The following is a 19,968-nucleotide window of genomic DNA, read 5'->3' on the forward strand; positions in this document are numbered from 1 at the left end:
GCTGTGGAAGGGGCAGTTTAGTATATAATACACAGCGGAAGGCAAAATTTTCTACCTAAACCAACCAGAAAAAATTAAGTTAGGGCTAAGGAACACAACCTCAAGGTTAATAGAACATTAAAAAAAATAGAAAAACGAAATATGCACAGAAATGTGAGAATACCAAGATACTATATCAATTTAAAACAGAAAAACTGAAGTATCAAACTGAAAAGGTGACCACAAACTTATCAGCAAATAAACTTTCCTAACGTCTATTCATTAGCAGAGAAAATGTTCAAACCAGCATATGTAATATCGTTGAGAATAAATAGAATTCTTTGCCTCAACTTCTTTAAACGATAGTTTGTTTTCGGTGTATTGACGTAAAACTGCTTTGCTTTGTGTATACGATTTCATACTGTATGCTGATAAGCTCTATCATGTTCTACAGAGTTATTAAAATAATACCTTTATACATGCTTTCAACGAAGTGCCAATTGGAAATTAAACTCAACACCATCGGCGTGTTGGCAACGTTAAAGAGCTCAGGAAGGGAATAGTCCCAAGTGAGGTTTTGAATGATACTCAAGGACTTCTGGAAGAGTTGGAGCTTTTCAAGATTTGACTGAGGTGCATTTCCCCAGACGAGGTGAATCAATATAACTGGGATATAAATAGGAATTTATACAGAGTAATTTTTTCACCACCGTGGAGAAGACTGCTGTAATGCAGGGGGAGACCTACAGCAACGGTGTCCTTTTAAATCTATAAAATCGCCATGTTTCTCAGAAAGAAGTTGATCTGTAAACGTGACGCCGATGGCTCTTAAAGCTAGCACAACTTCAGTTTGATGTAAAATATAGCTAATGAACTGTTTACCTGAAGGTAAACACTCTAATTATCGCTGGGGAAGAAATACATGCAGGACAGACCAGGGTAAAATAACGCTCAGAAAGCGAGCGTACTACGTGCACAACGACGGACGCGGAATAGCAGGAACGTCTGCACACAAGCGGCTTAGCTTGTTCTTTCGTTGCGGGCGTGATTCTTCGAAAATATGTTTACAAGAGGAAAACGAGGCAAACATGTGCAGAATGCGAGCTCACGCTCTGCGCAGGATGCTGAAAACGTCCGTGCTAGCCCATTTATTTCAGGCGGAATCAGCAAGCTACAAATTAAAACATGGGTCAGGCAAGATGTTGGGAAGGCTGTACGCAAAGTATTACCCAGCAGGAATAAGAAATTAACCCAGAGGCACACGGATTCTTCAGTTGGTATAGCCGGAAACACAGACAGCCAATTTAGTTTGTAAGAGACGCCTGATTAAGCGCCCAGGCACAAACCCTCCTTGTGGTGCAAAAGTAGTGCGGAGACCGCCACTGACCAGGAATGAGCGCTCGTTCGCATTTCTGTTAAGCTTCTGAGGTCCAGAGGAAATCAAACGACCAATGTAGGTAGCCCGCCAGTAGTCTCTCTAGTAATCGAAGAGGCCTATCGCGTACGTCTTGACTTATGAGGAAGCTCATCACCCAACATGAGACAATGCCCTCCTCGCACTCGAAAGGGGTTGACAGAAGTATAACTATATGCTGGCTGCTGAGCTGTCCGGTGGTGAACTCTGCTTAAATCATCAGAACAGACACAAAGGCACAGTTGAAGGTACGACACGAGGTACAACACAAGTCGTATGTCGTAAATTTCTGTGTGCCAAACCGTCACCTTAGGTGATCCTGGTAATACCTTTCGTTTTGTGGGGTAAATTATTTTCCCAGCGATTTATGCGCAGTACTCTTGAAATCTTTCCTATGTCTTCAACGTCTCACGCCGCACAAAAACACAGGAGGTGGCCTCGTTTGCTGCGAAGCTGCCAAACGTGACCGGCACCCTCTTCTTGGGCCTCAAGCTGAAGGACAAGGGCGCGGACTTGTCCTCCAAGCCGAAGCTCGCCAAGGACGTCTTCCGCGTGGTGAACAAAATGGAGTAAGCCCTCTTTATCATAACTAACGAATGCGTAGGTATGATCATTTTGCTTGTTGCTTACGGGCACACAAGCGGCACACAAAAGTGATCGAAACGGTGGTGCGGCGCCACTAGTTAGAGCACAGCTAAGAATAAAAAGCAGTGTATGTCAACAACAGTATGGCCTGCTTTACTCTATTACTCCGCGGAACATCACAACATTTAACAACGAAATCAGTACTTTGTTTCTCTCTATTAAGCAAGCTGGTCCTATGGGGTCTAACGTCACCAAGCGACTGAGCGACTGAGGGTATGGTGGATGCCATAGTGGAGAGCTGCGGATATATATACACAGGGTGTCCACGCTAACTTCAACCAAAGGCTAAAATATAAGACATTTCAGGTACACCTATCAGCCGTCTTGCGCATCATAGGCAATTTTTTATTTTCCAATTTATATAATTTTTTTAAATGCGTAAATATTTACTTTAGAGAGCAAATGTGCATAGCAAAGTTGGAGAGCACCTTCAGAAACCCCCATTCCATTTATTTGCGATAAAGCCTCACGTATACCTTTTTCCGAGCTCCAAAAAAATCCCGCGAAATACAAAAAATCACGTGACAAGCGCATTCGCGCACCACGATTGTGCTGCTCTCAATCCTGGATTGAGTTACAGTGAGCTTGAATATGGGGTAGTGTGCCCACTGTGCCTCCGCGTCTCCATAGGCCGAGGTAAAGCCGCCGGTGTCGACAATTTTTAGTTTCCCACTTGTCCTCTAGGTGCCGCCGCCGTTCCGAACACGCGGCACGTCAAAAGGACCAGATGGTATTCCGATTACGTTAATAAAGAAGCTAGGTCCAAAATCCAAGCAAACATTAATACAGGTAGTGAATAAAATCATTGTGGATGGGAAAGTCCCCGATGAATGGCGATTAAGTGCAATGAGCATGATATATAAGGGAAAGGAGGACAAAGCTGACCTAAGTAATAACCGTCCATTAACAGCGACATCTGTGGTGTACAGGGTGGTGATGCAGATTATAAAGGAGAGATTGCAGGCTGTGGTGGAGAACGAGGGGGTGCTAGGGGATCTACAAAATGGGTTCCGGAAACAAAGGAGGCCGGAGGACAATCTGTGTTCATTGACGCAGTGTTTAGAGATTGCTGAAAAGGAACACAGGCCCCTAAGGCTAGCATTTCTGGGTATTAGAGACTTATAGCATATCGTTACCGTGTTTGTTACCGTTTACCGGCCCGCCTAGCGACGTCTGCGCATGCGCCGCCACTTACCGGTCCGCAAGCACTTTACGGAATCTCTTTTAGCGTTGTGGAGAGTTACCGTTCGCTCGTAAACAAACATGGCGGCGCCCTGCACGGCCGCTCCGGACCAAATACAGCACAACTGACGCGTTCTTCGGCGCCATTTCTCGCTATACATGAAGGCATTCGCTTTTAATTTGCAAACTCTCACTCATACGTTGAGGTTTGAGTAACAACTAGGCCATGTTTTTCAGATTATTTGCCGATTTTTGAGCAGTTAAACCTAACTATATGTCGTGTACATAGCCAAGTATCAACGACTACACTGCAGCTCTTTAGTTTTGTGCCCGATTTACCATTTTTTCTATATTTCCACGATTTTTTCCTTGAAAAAAAAAACTGGTAATCCTCCTACTATATTCATTAGTAATTGCAGAAACTAAAAAGTTTCTCCTGCCCGGAGTTGGCGCGCTTTAACATACTACCACTAGATGGTGCCACTGTGTTTACATCCAAACACAAAGAAGCGACGATTGGGCACGGCAAACAGGTGTAGTTGTGCTTGTTTACAGCGCTCGCAACGCAACGTGCGCTGTGTATGCAAGCTTAATTACTGAGGACTACGTAATGAAATTGTCTTCTGGCCAGGGTAGGCAACGGTTCTAGCTTCACGGGCACATTTGAAAAGCCGCTGAGTCGGCTGTTAGCTGAAGTGTAGTCGGTACGTCTTCATATGCAGAGAAAAAAAAATTATTAAAGTGTAGCATCTCACTTCATAGAAAAGATTGCAATGCATCCGTATTTTTTTTTCGTTAAAAGCTGGGCATCTGCCATCATCATCATCACTCGTTTTCGCCTTACGGTAACTTGTTACGGTAGAGACGGTACACTAAAACGTCTTCTGGCGTGCGCCGCGCTAACCGGAAAATCCGGCGTCCGGTAAACGGTAACGTAAACACGGTAACCATATGATATAACTCTCTATTAAGGGAGCCTATGACAATGTTATTCAATAGTATATGTGGGACAAACAGGGCACATTGGATGTGGAAGATGGAGCAATTATTCTTTTATATATATATATATATATATATATATATATATATGTGTGTGTGTGTGTGTGTGTGTGTGTGTGTGTGTGTGTGTGTGTGTGTGTGTGTGTGTGTGTGTGTGTGTGTGTGTGTGTGTGTGTGTGTGTGTGTGTGTGTGTGTGTGTGTGTGTGCGTGCGTGTGCGTGTGTGCGTGCGTGTGCGTGTGCGTGTGCGTGTGCGTGTGCGTGTGCGTGTGCGTGTGTGTGTGTGTGTGTGTGTGTGTAGAGTGCAACAGAGTGCTTATAGTGCTTATAAAATGGGAAAAATGTATCGGAGCCTGTAAAGATACAGCGGGGGCTAAGGCAAGGATATCCTCTGTCTCCTTTGTTGTTCATTGTGTACCTGCAAGGGTTGGAGACCAAGCTAGAGTGGAGCGGACTAGGCTTCAACCTTTCTTTTTGTTCAAGCAAGGAGAATGGATTAAATCGTCATTACCGGGACTAATATACGCCGATGAAATAGTGCTAATGGCTGACAACAAGGAAGATTTACAGAAGTTGAAAGACATATGTGGTACAGAGGGAGATAGATTAGGTTTCAAGTTTAGTAAGGAAAAATATGCAGTCATGATATTTAATGATGAGGTCGGCGAGCATAGAATAAAGGAGTTCACGCTAGAAGTAGTGGATGAGTACTAGTACCTTGGGGTGTGGATAAGTAACGGTGCTGAGTATCTGACAGATCATGAAAAATATGTAATGAATAAAGCTATTAAGAATGCAGCTGTCATGAAAAATAGGGCACTGTGGAATTACAATAGGTATGAAGTGGTAAGAGGGATCTGGAAAGGGGTCTCTGGAAAGTGGGATCTGGAGAGGTCAAATTCTAGATGCCCGCGTAATATGCGATGTCAGTGCACGTCAGAACCCCAGGTGGTCTAAATTTCAGGAGCCCTTCACTAAGGCGTCCCTCATAGCCTGAGTCGCTTTGGGACGTTAAACCCCGATAAACCATAAACCAAAATTTCAAATCAGCGCTAAACGCCATCAGGCTGATGCTATGGCAGAGGGGCTACAGCATGCAAGTTCAAAGGAAAGTGTGGGTACAGGGAATTCGAAAAGAGCGAACGAGTCGCGAAATGAACTGCATGGGAGTGGAACGCCAGAGTTAAATCGGCGAGCATGTGCGAAGTTTCACAGCCGTCATTAGCATTGATCAGCGATATTTGTCTGCTTTAAAGTTGGGAATAAAGCGACACGCCGTAGCAGAACGGGTGCGCTCCAAGCATATGCTTTTAAGTCGCGTTGGTCGGACGATGTGGAGCGTCGGGTCCGCAATTTCAACTGATGGGTTATTGGAATCTAAAAAGTAGCGGCCGCTGTGCACCGGCGCTCCACGCGCTTGACTCTGCCCTACCTTCGCGCGAATGAGAATATTATTTAACCTTCATCCGCTAATGTTGAACAACGCACATGATGCAAACGAGTTTAGTCCACGAAGGCATGATCTTTTTGGCAGTAACACGGCATTTTATCTCATATACGCCTGGGCCGCTTACCCTGCCTTCCTACAGGGAACACGACAGCAGCGCCGCCGCCATTTTGCGACAGCGGCGGCTTCACTCCAGCCCGGTCAGTGAACACACTAGCCCTAGTCTAGTTCACTGTACTTGAGTGAACGAAATCAGCTGCTGTCATGGCGCGACGACCCCATTGCTCCGGCAGGCCGATATGTCGACGGTGGTTGCGACGCCCGCGCGAGCCAGGCTGCAAGCGCGATGGTTGCTTCGGCAGGCCGATATGTCGACGGTGGTTGCACCGTCACGCTTGCAGACTGGCTCGCGCGGGCGTCGCAACCACCGTCGACATATCGGCCTGCCGAAGCAATTGTGTACTCGCGCCTTGCCAGCAGCTGATTTCGTTCACTCAAGCCGGGATTGAGAGCAGCACAATCGCGGCGCGCGAATGCGCTAGTCACGTTATTTTTTGTATTTCGCGGGCTTTCTTTGGGCTCGAAAAAAGGCACATGTGAGGTTTTCTTTATCGAAAATAAATGGAATGGGGGTTTCTGAAGGTGCTCTCCAACTTTGCTATTCACATTTGCTGTCAAAAGTCAATATTTACGCATTTATAAAAATTACCTTAATTGGCAGTTAATTAACTACAAAACAAAAATACCCTATGATGCGCAAGCCGGCTGCTAGCGGTATGTAAGTGGTTCCCTGCTCTACCTCAAATATCTTATTTTTTAACCTCTGGCGAAAGTTAGCCAGAGGTTATATATATATATATATATACCAAAAGTGATTTCTGGCACCTGATTTGGTCAATATAATATCAAATCACCAAAAATTGAAAAACATAAAAGGATTTATTTCACGACGTTTCGGCTGGAGGACCAGTCATACACTCGAAAAAGGCTGGTCCTCCAGCCGAAACGTCGTGAATTAAATTCTGTTATGTTCTCAATTCTTGGTGATGCTATATATATATATATATATATATATATATATATATATATATATATATATATATATATATATATATATATATATATGAAGTAAAAAATCACCAAAAATTGAAAACACAAAAGGATTTAATTCGCGACGTTTCGATTGGAGGACCAGCCTTTTTCGAGTATATGACTGGTCCTCCAGCCGAAACGTCGTGAAATAAATCCTTTCATGTTTTTCAATTTTTGGTGCTTTTTATTATATTGATTAATCAGCTGCCCGAAATCACTTTTGATATATATAGCAGACAAGGTGAAGGAAATGAGGAGCTCGTTTGACAAACATATGAAGGTAGCCAACAGTCACCGAAACGAAGGTGACTGTTGGGTTCATTCATATGATTTTTAAAGGAGCCCCTTAGTTCCTTTACCTTGTCTGATATAAGTTTGGTTCATGGGGTTCTACGTCCAAAAGCAACTATGGCTATGAGGGACGCCGTAGTGGAGGGCTCCAGAAATTTCGACCACCTGGGGTTCTTCAACGTGCTCTGACATCGCACAGTACACTGGCCTCTAGCATTTCGCCTCCATCGAAATTCGACCGCCGCGACCGGGATCGAACCCGCGCCTTTCGGGTCAGCAGCCGAGCGTCATAACCACTGTGCCACCGCGGCGGCTTCTTATCTTATATATATATATATATATATATATATATATATATATATATATATATATATATATATATATATATATATATATATATATATATATATATATATATATATATATATATATATATATATATATATATATATATATATATATATATAGATAACGTGGTATAGAAAGATAAACATATTTGGTTGCTAGAGGCAAAAATTCACAGTTGAAAACGCTTCATTTAGCCATAGAGTTATTTTGTGTCGACGTTTCGGACAGAGCCTGTCCTTTCTGAAGACTTGAGAAAGGACAGGCTCTGTCCGAAACGTCGACTCAAGATAAATCTATAGCGAAATGAAGCGTTTTCAACATATATATATATATATATATATATATATATATATATATATATATATATATATATATATATATATATATATATATATATATATATATAGCAATACGCGAACATGGGGGTAACCCGGCAGCATTCTTGAAATCTCGGCAGGCTGGGAACGAAGTAGTACGAGCTCAAGCTCTCAAAAAAAAGGAAATTGACTTATTGCGGCCAGCCGTCGTCTTTGAAAGCAAACTGAGGAGACGTTAGGACTGTTGCTTGAAGGTTTTGGGGGCTTGACCACGCGGCGATCCATTTCGAAATGGTGATCGTGGAATCGCATTCGCTATTCTGATCATGAGTCTAAATCGAGTAGCTGGAAGAAAATAACTGTCTTTGAAACAAATGTTCTCGGCAATAAATACGTGTTTTCCTTTTGAAGAAACGGTGATATCACAAGAAAGCAAGCTGTGGAATTTTACTCGGAACGCAGATTGGATGAAATTGTCCTAAGCATGCCTTTAAGGAGCAGCGTGTTAGGAAACCGTCAATCAATCAATAAGTAGTTTTGTGCTTGCATGATTGGTGTATAGAGCCATTATGTAACAATATGTAAGGGCAATATTCAGCAGGAGGTCCCTAAGTAGAACTGTGGGAGGCATCATATTCAAGTTGGATATGAGAATGCAAAATGCATTGCACAGACATACATAAAATATGTTAGAGTCTTCATGTTCATTATCATACAGACTTAAAAAGAGAACCAACAGCACGAAGAAGGCAACAGAACAATTGGCTTCCGTAAAAGACTAATAAACTCATTACAATAATGAAAACGACGAAACGCGCTTTAGTAGTTTGAAGAAGAAAAACAGAACCAAAAAGGGAACATTGCAAAATGCCATTGGAGATACCCGCACAATAATTACCTATTAATTAATATATTACACTCTGGTAGATACCTTATAGGTTGTCCATTGTTGTTTCGAAAATTATCTCCTTCAGTGTGCGCTCATCGACAAGGGGAGCTGACAAACTCAGAGCTGGGACGCCGCGATTATGGGAGCGTTTAGACACGTAACAAGGATGTTTTTTTCGGGGAGGGCTCAAAGCAGTTGCTTCCAGTGGAGAGGTCAGATTGGCGGCAGTCAGCAGTTGTCTCGTTTGCGTGTCCTTTTTAGCCTCCATTTCTTGTCGCTTTGGTCGTCTAGATTTCAAAGAGTCCTATTTGGCGGTGATCTTCGGTTCACAGGGACATTTAACCGTTTGTAAGATGCGCTTCAAAAGCAGGCAAGCGGACAACGGGGCACATACGCAGCCTACATTGATGTGCTGAATACTATCGCGACTATCAATTAATTCATTTAGCACGGGTTTTTGTATTTCTCTAATAAGCCTCCATGTTTTTTGTGTTTTCACGCGCACAGGCATACAGCTGGCACAGTTCGGAGCACACATTTTGGCGGGAGAAACAAAATTTGCAAAATTGTTGACATTTGGGTCATTTTCCACCGCACAAATACCTCATAATATTGATTTATGCAATTTTTATTTCATGCGCGTTTTTTTTTACACCTTGAAAAGACTTGCGGTACTGGTACGTACCACATTAGTAATCTCGTTGCAATGCCAGTGGTAAAAATTAGTGCCCCTATTTTCTAAGTGGACGAAACGGATTGAAGGTGATGTCTTTCTCACTCCAGTGTCATTCTGTATGCAATTTTGCCAATTGTATTTATGTGAGACAGGCATGCGGCTTGCGCCTTATAAAACGGTTAGAGTGTGCCGAGACAGAATGATTAGCTTTCAGTTGGTGTAAGCCGCGCGCTAGCTAGGAAATAATGACACGCTTGCCTATGGCCATTTGAGATGTTTCGTGTTTCATTGCTTGCAATCTGAGCATTGCATTGCCGATAGTGCTCGTCACGTCATACTTACTTTAAAGGCGGCGCAGACCAGTTTCAAATTCATTTATCACGGCTTCCGTTCATCTGTGGTTTTAAAATATCTTTGGGGTATCCTGAAATGACATTGATCAAAATGTTGAAATGTTGTATAAACTCAATATCTGGAAATAAAAATGTTCAGAATACTACCAGAATGTCTCTTAAATTGCACACAAGTGTACAGTACTGGACAAAAGTTTTGGGAATGAGGACTCGGGTGAAAATTTATTACTGAGTTGCCTCGCTGCTCAGTCCTCTCGGATTCTTCCAAATGATGGAGCACACATACCCTCTTAAGCTTCAAAGCTTTTCATGTACTTGATTCATTCCAGTGCAGATAAATCATTTTTCTTCCTGATACCACATGCCGTAAACTTTAGTCTGTGACTGTACACTCAGCAAAATGTGTTTATCCGAAATTCTTGGGTGCTACTGATTGGCCCTGCCATATTCCCCTGTGGTTACTTCAGTCAGATTTCCTTTCTTAAAGCTCAAACCCCGAATTGCCGTGCAGCTAATAGCCTTGGACGCATAACAAACCGGGTGCGTTGACTTCTGAGCCATCTGCATACCACAAAAAAGAGAGGATTCCTGAACCATTGTTTACGCACACAACAATAGCACCATTTCTTTCTTGGCACAAAATTTAACGCAAAGACGTCGTAATCAAACTGAATGCTGTACTAAGGCGAAACAATTTAATGGCTCATCGTTGTCGGTCCGTCCGTCCGCGAAATCTGTCACATTATAGCGGTCAATGAAATGACGTCAACTCGATAAGAAAAAAAGATCCTTTTTCACGGCGCGATTTGCACCATTATTCCTTGGTTCCGCAGCCGAGCGTGCTAACGACTACGCTACTTGCTGCCAACGCATATGTAGTTCTCGTCTGGCGTGCCTTGGGCGGTGCGGATTGGGCAACATTAATTTTCTTTCATTTTTTCTGCCCATATCACTATATGTCTTGCCTAGGACGCTGCAGAGTATTTGCGCAAAGGCGTCGAATCAGGTGGATGCCTCCCAAACGCCCTACAGTGTATCCAGCGTTTAAGATTAACAAACAATTGTATACTTGATATCTTGACCACTCATTGGTGGCACAAGCAGCAACACCGCGCTAAAGGCTTTCGCCTCACCGCAGTTTCGGTCAACAATGTCCCCCTGAATTTTTTATGTTGCCGTTGGTAGTCTTTTGCACGGTGGAGTAGTATCTAATTTTGTGTTTGAGCGAGAGATAATTCGTCAGATCTGCGGCGCCTGTGTTACGAACAATACAAGTTTTAGTTAACTAGACATTGATTCCGAAAGTGATATCGAGAACATCTGTGACAAAACTGCCTTTAAAGACTGCAGTTTTGAAGCAAATGCACGAGATACGCTGCCAATGAAGACGGCTTTTATTTTCTATCCCGCCGAAACGCACGTTATCTGAAGGTGACATTTTATGGCGCCAGAATTTTAACAATGTCGCACCAAGTGCACCAGCATTCATTTTTTGCTTCTATAAAACACTCGCCCAGAGCCAACGTGATTTCTCGTTGCCTGCAGAGTGAAGCTGTTCGTGCTGGTGACGCATTCCGCGTCAGAGACGGGCGAGTCCTCCTGCGTATCTCAGCCCGTCAGCTCCTGGTCCTCCAAAGTCTACGAGAACTCCTCCAGTCCGGCACTGGTGAGTATGAAACTACTTCTGGGCTTAAGATACGACATATGAGATGCAGTGATCACTCGCTATTCTCAACTAGAAGTAATATCGCGAAGACGGCTCCCCCCTAATCAATGTTACACGACACGGCATTAGGCCCGTCCACAGGTCTGCGCCACGCTGTCTTCGTTGTTGTTGTCAACCGGATAGGTTTACTCGTGTCCTATTAATTCCTAATTACCTATTTTGTAGTTTCAGCAACGGTCACCAGTATCTTTGTATTAAACTATCTCGTAAGTAAACGATAACTCAATTTCTTGCCCTTGTTGAGACAGCCCTAAAAAATAGCATTTCTCTATGCTTTCAATTGTTTCAGTAACTGTTCGCTTCCTTTGTATGCATATCGCAGCCAATTTAAAAATCTCATCTCCTTAACTGACTATTTTTCCTATAATTAATTTTCTTTTCACTTAAAATAAACGCCGTTAGCCAGGCACGCCATCGACTATAAGTTCCCCGAAATACAGTGTTGTTCTAAACCCATTTCTGCTATTTATTTCAGCTAAATGATATGATAACTGCAGTTGCTTATAATCAGCACTGTTCTCTTCAGTGTCCTATCTTGACCCGCGCAACGTTCCTTTCCGTGCCTCGGGCGCTATGTTAATTCAATTATTAGTTTCCTATTTGAACTAATGCGACGAATAGACGTGCTGGTACATGCTTCACACAGCATGATTGCAGCGCAAAAACAGGACGGCGGACAAAGAAGAACAAGGACGAGCGATTACGTGGAATAATTTTACATGAGTGGGTTACAGATCTTTAGAGGCTATTCTGGGCAAAGTAATCATTTACTCATGCTCAAAAAGGTGAGCTCCCTATCGCAGAGGGTAACGGAAGGAGTGCTCACGCAATCCTCCCCAAGTCTAGAGATGTGTTCACGTACTACTATGACACGTCCTTTGCTTCTCTTGCGGACAACAGCGTACTCAAGCCGCCGTGCGATCCCATGAACCAGGACTGGTGGAAGAGTGATTGGCTAGAAAGCGATCATAATCTTTCACTGTGCGCGTATTTTTTTTTGCATCGTAAACTCAAAATTGCATCGAATGTGAAGGAAAATATATTATGATGGTATTTTTACGAGAAACACAGAGTGAAGGTATCTTTTGTAGATCAGGTAACTGCGGGAAGAGCGATAGAGACATTGTGCTAGAAAAACTTGCCACTCTTCATACGCAATGCACAAGAACATCGAGTGTGCCGGGATCTTGCAAGAAAGGTTAGATTACTTTGTTATTAGAAAGGAGACGCCAAGTACTTGACAAGGTGCAGTCCTATCAGCTTACTGTCTTTTTCTAGCAGGGTATTTACTAAGTAAATAATTTTAATAAATTAGAGCAGCTCTAGAATATAGTCAACGAAAGGACAATCGGTTTATGCTTGGCTTTCTAGCGATATCGTTAACTTAATCGCCTCAAATTAGGTGATTCAGCTAGAGACAGCGGCTTTTATTCGGCTAGAGGCGGCCACTTGACTTTTTTTGTTTATCGTCGAATTTTGTTATAATTACCTGGCGCAGACCTTGGCATCCATCTCATTGCCATGATGGAAACTTTTGTTCCTGTCTCGGGCTTCACAGCGTAAGGAGAGATTTGTACCTACCAATTTAGGCATAATGTCAAAACTTGCCTTTTTAGGTTTACAGTCGACCATTGCTATTTAACAACTGAATTACTTAGCACGACTTTAACATCAACGAATGAAGCCGGAGTAAATAAGCAAGCCACGCTGATTACAGTTGCTCATTTACCTTGCGTCAAGTCAGTGTCACTTGCTGTATAGACCCTAAACACAATTTAGCACTATATGGAATTAAAAATTGTTTAAGCTGTCCTCTAGCGCACTCGTTTTTATTGGCACGGTGTTCTTCCCTAGCCCTTGTGTAGATTTCCGCCGCTAAGATACAGAACACTTAGCGCTGACAAACCAAACAAATTTCCTCTTGCAAACGTGCGAAACTGCAGCAGTTAACAATCACCCATGTTTACTCCTCACGACCTTCATGGCCGCGTTTGAAAGCCTCCTTCCGTTGCTAACTGCATCCAGTTACCATGCTTTGCGATGGGAATATGCCTGCGTTGCAAAGGCTAAGAATTCCATATATTTAGGGACGGAAATCTACCACGGAACTTAGCCAGCAAACTTTTCTCATAAAAGAGAATGCACTAGTGGACAGACTACTCCCGTTTTACTCCCATATAATCTAATTCGTGTTTGGAGTGCATGTGCTATGGAACGTTATCTGGGGTATGAAATCCCAAAGCTGCGCATAGAATGACTGGCACCGTAACGAGCGGATGCAGATATATCTGGGACCGGGTAGTTCTTTTTTTTTTGACGTCCATTGATATCCCTTTCTTTCTTGTGTCATTTCCACGAAGTCGTCTATGTCCTATATTCGCACCGTTTATTATGTGTAACCTTCCCCAAGATGCTGATGTTTCTGTTGTGCTAAAGCAACGCTTGTGTCGGTACCCAGCTGCATTCTCGCCATGTTCTCGTTGTTCAGTATGCCTACGTTTTCTTCAGACTGTTGGACTCGACTTCGACGAGCTCGTTTTGCTAGGCCATCGGCAGGCGCAGCTTTGCAGAGCCCGTGGCACCGATGTTTGACGCTGTGTACCCAGGAGCCCATGTTCAAGTTCCTCGAGTCAGGCCTAATCCACGAGACTGAGCTCGAGGTGGCGTTGTCCTCCACGCTGGCGCTCATGACATTCAACATGAAGCAACCGGTCGGCAGCACTGGGCAGTTCGGCAAGCGCTGCACCAGGTCCGCCGCGATGCCCTTCGATGCCACGTGCCTGCCGAACCGGCCCAGCCCACATGAGCACGCGTCCAGCATTACAGCGTACAGTGTCCATGGCACCATGCTGTCCAGTTTCGAGACGGCTGCTACGGTCGACAAGAAGGCACGTTTTCAGCTTTCGGCGGCTGCGTTTTTATGGAGGAAAAACGCTAAGGCGCCCATGTGCTGTGCGATGTCAGTGCACGTTAAAGATCCCCAGGTGGTCGAAATTATTCCGGAGCCCTCCACTACGGCACCTCTTCTTCCTTTCTTCTTTCACTCCCTCTTTTATCCCTTCCCTTACGGCGCGGTTCAGGTGTCCAACGATATATGAGACAGATACTGCGCCATTTCCTTTCCTCAAAAAACCAATTATTATTATTATTATAATTATTATTATTATTATTATTATTATTATTATTATTATTATCATTAATATTATTATTATTATTATTATTATTATTATTATTATTATTATTATTATTATTATTATTATTATTATTATTTTTCCTGTTTGATTTTCAGGTCTTTTCGTGATTAGAAACTTTTGTCCTGAAGGGCACCAGGACACCAGTAAGGTACATATTATTTGTGATTCGTTTTGGTTGCTACATAAAAGTATTTGTCGTGAAGGTGACGTATTATTTAATAAAATGGTCGAATGTTGTAACAGTTAATTTTGCTTTTGCTTCGACTGGCCGTGATTTTAACCATGCCGAGGACAAAAGGAGACGGGAGAGCAAACGACTAATGTCAGGCACGGCACGCACTGATCGCCGTGCCGTCATTAGTCACCCTACTGCAGCTGCATCCAGTCTCGCCGAATCACGGGCGCCGTTCTCAGCCAATTCCTCCCGCAACTGCCATTTTGATCCCTGAACCGTTATTAGCGCCAAAAATGCCGTCAGGCGAGTCAAACGTGCTGTCGGGCTCCGTCATTCATCGGCGTAGCCTTTTTTTTTTCTGCCATTGGGGCATGGGTGCTTTGCCGCCTTCACGCAAGTGAGGGCATCATGCAAGGGCTAAGTTTATCCTCGATTACTCATTTGGCAGAAGAAAGAGCAGTATAAAGGATTTGCAGTGTGCTTACAGTGGGTACCCTCTAAGGTTGGAGCCGCTAGTAACCGGCCGAGGATATTCTTGCTAAAGCGGCTCGGTCCCACGCAACACCTGTGACGTTCCCATTAAACGAAAATTTCGCAACCCAGCTTGTGTCACTGCACTTTTTTTTCCTTTGGCCGGCTCGGACCATACGTTCTGATAGATCGCTACTCTCTTGTTCCCGCTGCACAACGACTTCCCCCACAACAGGCTGGCATGGCTGCGCAAGAGTTACGGTGCGACGTCGCCTCTCTTCGCGAATTGCGCTATGGTGGGCGATATACGTACGTAATTTCCTTTTAGTGTGGTCATGCTTTTGAATGAGTGTGAAAAACTGCACAGCAGCCTCGTTAATTGCAATCTGCCTTTGGACTAAGTCTTCCACAATGCGTGCCTTAAGGGTTGAAGACCTGAGAGCGCGCTGTGACAAAACTACTGTTCAAGATTTCAAAGGACACTTGTCTTCTGGGACATTGGTAGGAGAAATTTTTTCATTATATTGAATGACAGGTGGCGTTCTTTAGGGACCTTTTGTGCTCTTGAAGAGCAAGAGCACAAAAGATCCCTAAAGGGCGCCATCAGTGGTGAATTGGCAATACATTGCATGGAGCATGAATGAGCTCTACAAATTAGGAACACAATTGTCATCACGTTATATTTTTGATCAACGGACCAGGGAGAGTGAAGAACCCTTCAACATCCTACAAAAGAGCGACGTATGCGTCAGCATACCTTCGATAGCGCTTCGTAACAGCGAAACTGATTATCTGCGTGCGTTGTCTTAATCTTTTACCCCGTGTACATCTTGTGCGTTTTTCATGCTTCTGTCTTTTCTTGGTTGTTGGCGTCGTGTCCCACCTCTCTCTTCTTTTTCTCGTGCCACAAGAGCATGCACCAACCAGCCCAACTTTGCACCTTGTTAACAAAGATGTTTATTGTTTTTTTGCAATCCCATTCGTTACGAATGGGTCACCGCCTTGAGAAAAATATGTATCGCAGTAGCTGGCTGCGCTACGAAAGAGTCATTCTTCCTCAGGCAGACCTCTCGTAATGTTAATACTGAGCCTGTAGTGTCGTGAAACTTCGAGGCACCTTTACTGCGCGGCGAAAAAATACCGCGCAATACTACAGAGAAAAAAACCAAGCGCTGACTTCCAACTGAATTTTTATTTGAAAAATACTAGGATATATAGGTACATAAGGCAGGAAGGAAGTTAACAAAAGAACGACAACACTAAAAAACAACACGCACTCTTTTGACACAGCCAGTCAAAATTATTAAAAAGACTCTCTAGGTAATATAATTCATGGGTACTCAACAGGTGGAGTCTCACATGTCCTCCTTCCCTAGTCCGCATCCCATTGTGCCACGCTGCTTTTTCAGCATGCGCCAAGCCCTACCCAACCAGCTCCTCTTCAGTCGGGCCGTGGTTTTGATGGAAACTAGATGCTGGCAAACATGCGACACTTTATTTCCAGCCGATGTCTGTGTCTCTGAGGTGCAACGTAGTAGTGTTTTTTTTGTGGGAAGCTTTTAACGCAGAGCATCGCCATTAACTAAAGTCGGTGATAGTTGGGCTCGAGCAGCATAGGGGGGTCATTTTCTTTTACCCGCGGAAGGATCCTGTCAGCATGTTTTTCAATGCGAGATGATATAGTCTGGTGCAAACGGGGTGCACTCGCTAGATTTAAACAGCGCAAATTGAAACGGCTGCGGGTTAAAAAAAGGAATCACAGTACCGAACAAATCGAAAGCACTCTAATGTCATGCAGTAACGATGTTATCCTGGTGCCGTTATCTCCGGCAACATGACGTGCAGTACGTAGAGCTGACGACCACGCCGCATTTAGGTTTCGCCGACTACCGGACTGCGCACGCAGAGTGGTCTAGTTTTACGTGCGTATCATAGGGCCCTGCTGCAACAGTTCGAAAGGGCGGAGTTACACTTTGTAACTTTAAGCGGAGTATCCCATCAACACACCAACAGTTAAACCTGTACAAATTTTGTTTGTTTTTTGTCCCACTATTATCAATATGGGACTCGTTAGCCTTTTCACGGCGGAAATTGGCCGAAGACTTCACGAAGAAAGCAAACACTTGATAATGTTCAGTGTTATAGTGCATGCATGGTGTGAAGGAAGCCTGTCAACGCCGTCTGCCTTTGGATCTCCAGATGCGCCGCTTCGTGATGGACCTGGACGACAAGGTGTACAAGCGCGTTGGGTGGGCATTCTTCGACCTCGGCTTCGAAGTGTACAACAAGAGCGCGTGCCAAGTCAAGGACGCAGTCGCCCAGGACTTCCCACGGCTCAACGCCGGCAAGCTTGTCCTTGAGGAGAACAGGAACCGGGAGTTCCCCTGAAGAATAAACTGCTTCTTTTTTTTGTATGGTTGGCAAAAATAACGGCAGGAAAAAGAAATATCATTCACCACGGCTCACTTATGCCTGGCCGCCGGCATTTCGTGAGCGGATGGTTATCACAGCAGCGGCAGCGACTGGTTTTACGAACAACAAAATAACCTTCTCTTCCAGCTTCTGCTTCTTTCGCCTAGGAGTAACTTAGCCGTGCTGCTCTGCTGCTTTTTCACCACTAGTAGTCAAGGCAGGCGGTGTAATTCAATGCTGCATATTTGCAGACAGTGCTATCACGGACGCGAATGAATGGTGAGGCGAGTTCGTTACTCTTTTTTGGTCTTTCTCTCGAACTCGGAGTAAAATGCCATGTAGAAATAGCAATATTAAAATTACGTTTTTTAGCCTGCTGAAGCTAATAGAGGGCATCGTTGCCATAATTCAGTACCCAGCACGCTAGTGTTTCTAGGTTTTAACGCTGGTTTAAATAACAAAAAAAAGCCAGTGTGAACAGTATATTGCTAAGAAATGTTTTCCTCTCTGTTCCAATTTGCCATACCTTTCGTCTCTCCTTTGTGGACAATGCTTCAGTCAAGCTTCGGTTGACGGCGCTAATTTAGTTGTTCTCTTGATGCAAATTCTTTTTTTCGTAAATAATAGCGACGAATCACCTGTAACTTGAATGTGCACAAGGCTGCTCTCGACGATGCAACCTTCCTCTATAGAAAGCTCTGCACCTTGATTAAATAGAAGGCGGCAGGGAGAACAAACGCAAGTACATGATATCCTATATGAAGCAAAGCAGAAGAAATTGGCAGGGTATGTAACGCGACGGCACGATAACCGATGGTTCCTTTGAGTATACGCAATAGATTGCAAGCGAAGGCAATTGGAGCAGAGGGCGGCAGAGAGTTAAGTAGGCGGGTGATATTGCGAAGTTTTAGAGAATAAGGTTGCCGCATCTTGCACAGGACCGGTCTAATTTGAGAGATACGGAAGAGGTCTCTGTCCTTCACTGGGTGCAGTCAGACTGCTGCTGTTGACAAGGGATGCAGCGTTTCTTGTCGGGCATACCCTTTGCGGCAAGCAGACAACGCAAGCTAGGACGTAAACAGTAACTCGCCCGTTAACTTTCCGACAAATAGGGCAACAAAAGTCTACGTCTGGGCAGGACACTACACATGACACAGTTAAAGCAAATGTGCAGAGCAGCGACAGCAGTTATAATAAGTTGGGATTTTTGCGAAATAGCTTCCAGTACTTGGCAGAGCCTAAAGAAGATATTGAATAACTCGCAAAACAGTGAGCTCATAGTTCAGGAACCACTCCTGAAATCAGTAATGACCAGGACGATTTTTGACGTGGATCTTTACGCCCAAAAGAACAATAGTACAGCAGGGATAAACGATAGACCACTAACGTTCCATGTGTGCAACCATGGTCACTTTGGGGGGGTTTTACAATGGCTGCGGTGGGCAAGGTAAGCAGTGCCCTGCCTGCACCACACATGAGCACAACAGGTTTAATTCAAGCATAAATGATGTGTCCCGATGGCAATTGGTTTTCTGGACAGCCGAAGTTGCAAAGAAATCAATAGGGAAAAGGTACTTTAGCGACCCACAGCCAGGGGAGCGGGCCCGGGGAGTCTCCTTGATCTCCCCTGAGAAGTAGCGGATAGGGATGGGCTATAGGGATTGGTAAATTAATAAGTTATGGGTTATGGGAGCTCGGGTGGGAAAGGGGACAGTGAGTATATGCTCTGTTCCTTCGACTGTCTCGACTCCATTACTGGCCTGTCTGGCCAGGACGGAGAGCGTCAAGAATGTCCAATGGTGCGGCCCCCCAATGGGATGCCCGACCACGCACCAAACGCAACAGACGTGATGCCGCAGACGTGATGTAGACGTGATGCCCGCAAGGCAGGCATTGGTTAAGCAAAGTTGATAGCTCGTAATGCGAGGTGCGCAGCGTAAGAGAACAAGACACGGACTCGGGACGGGCTCTGGCTGTTGAATGGCGTTTACTTGCTGCGCCGTGAAACAATGCACTTTTGGCAGGAAAGAACGGGAAAGGAGGGAGAAGAGAAAGGGCAGAAAAAGAAAGAGGGCAGGTGGAAAAGGATGGAGAGGGAAAATATCGAGTGCGAGCGAGACGTGAACGAGGACGGAGGGAGATGTTTTTCAAGCTTGTTATTAAGGCGAAAGCCTTTAATGGCTCACGCTGTGTCCGTTCGTCCGTCCGTCCGTTAGACTCTTGAACAATGGCCTTCAAGATCACCCGCGCGCGCTAGCGCGCGCGAATAATCTTGGAGGCTATGTTGCGCCTATGGTAGTTCATTGTTCATAGTACCTACTTTTGAGAGAAAGGATCATTTCGGCCTTTGTATACTTCA

At 44.3% G+C, this 19,968-nt stretch overlaps 1 protein-coding gene across 1 annotated transcript in view; it reads left to right on the plus strand.

The window, feature by feature from the left end:
* The window catches only part of LOC144108648 (uncharacterized), a 47,263-nt gene extending 29,678 nt beyond the window's left edge, over positions 1-17,585 (plus strand). Inside the window, exons 5-8 of the mRNA XM_077641831.1 lie at positions 1,823-1,962; positions 11,177-11,297; positions 13,964-14,245; positions 17,397-17,585. Coding sequence (XP_077497957.1) covers positions 1,823-1,962; positions 11,177-11,297; positions 13,964-14,245; positions 17,397-17,585 — 732 coding nt within the window. The remainder of the gene's footprint in view (positions 1-1,822; positions 1,963-11,176; positions 11,298-13,963; positions 14,246-17,396) is intronic.
* The last annotated feature ends 2,383 nt before the right edge of the window (positions 17,586-19,968 follow it).

This window comes from Amblyomma americanum, chromosome 10, assembly GCF_052857255.1.
Source record: "Amblyomma americanum isolate KBUSLIRL-KWMA chromosome 10, ASM5285725v1, whole genome shotgun sequence".
Taxonomy (NCBI): domain Eukaryota; kingdom Metazoa; phylum Arthropoda; class Arachnida; order Ixodida; family Ixodidae; genus Amblyomma; species Amblyomma americanum.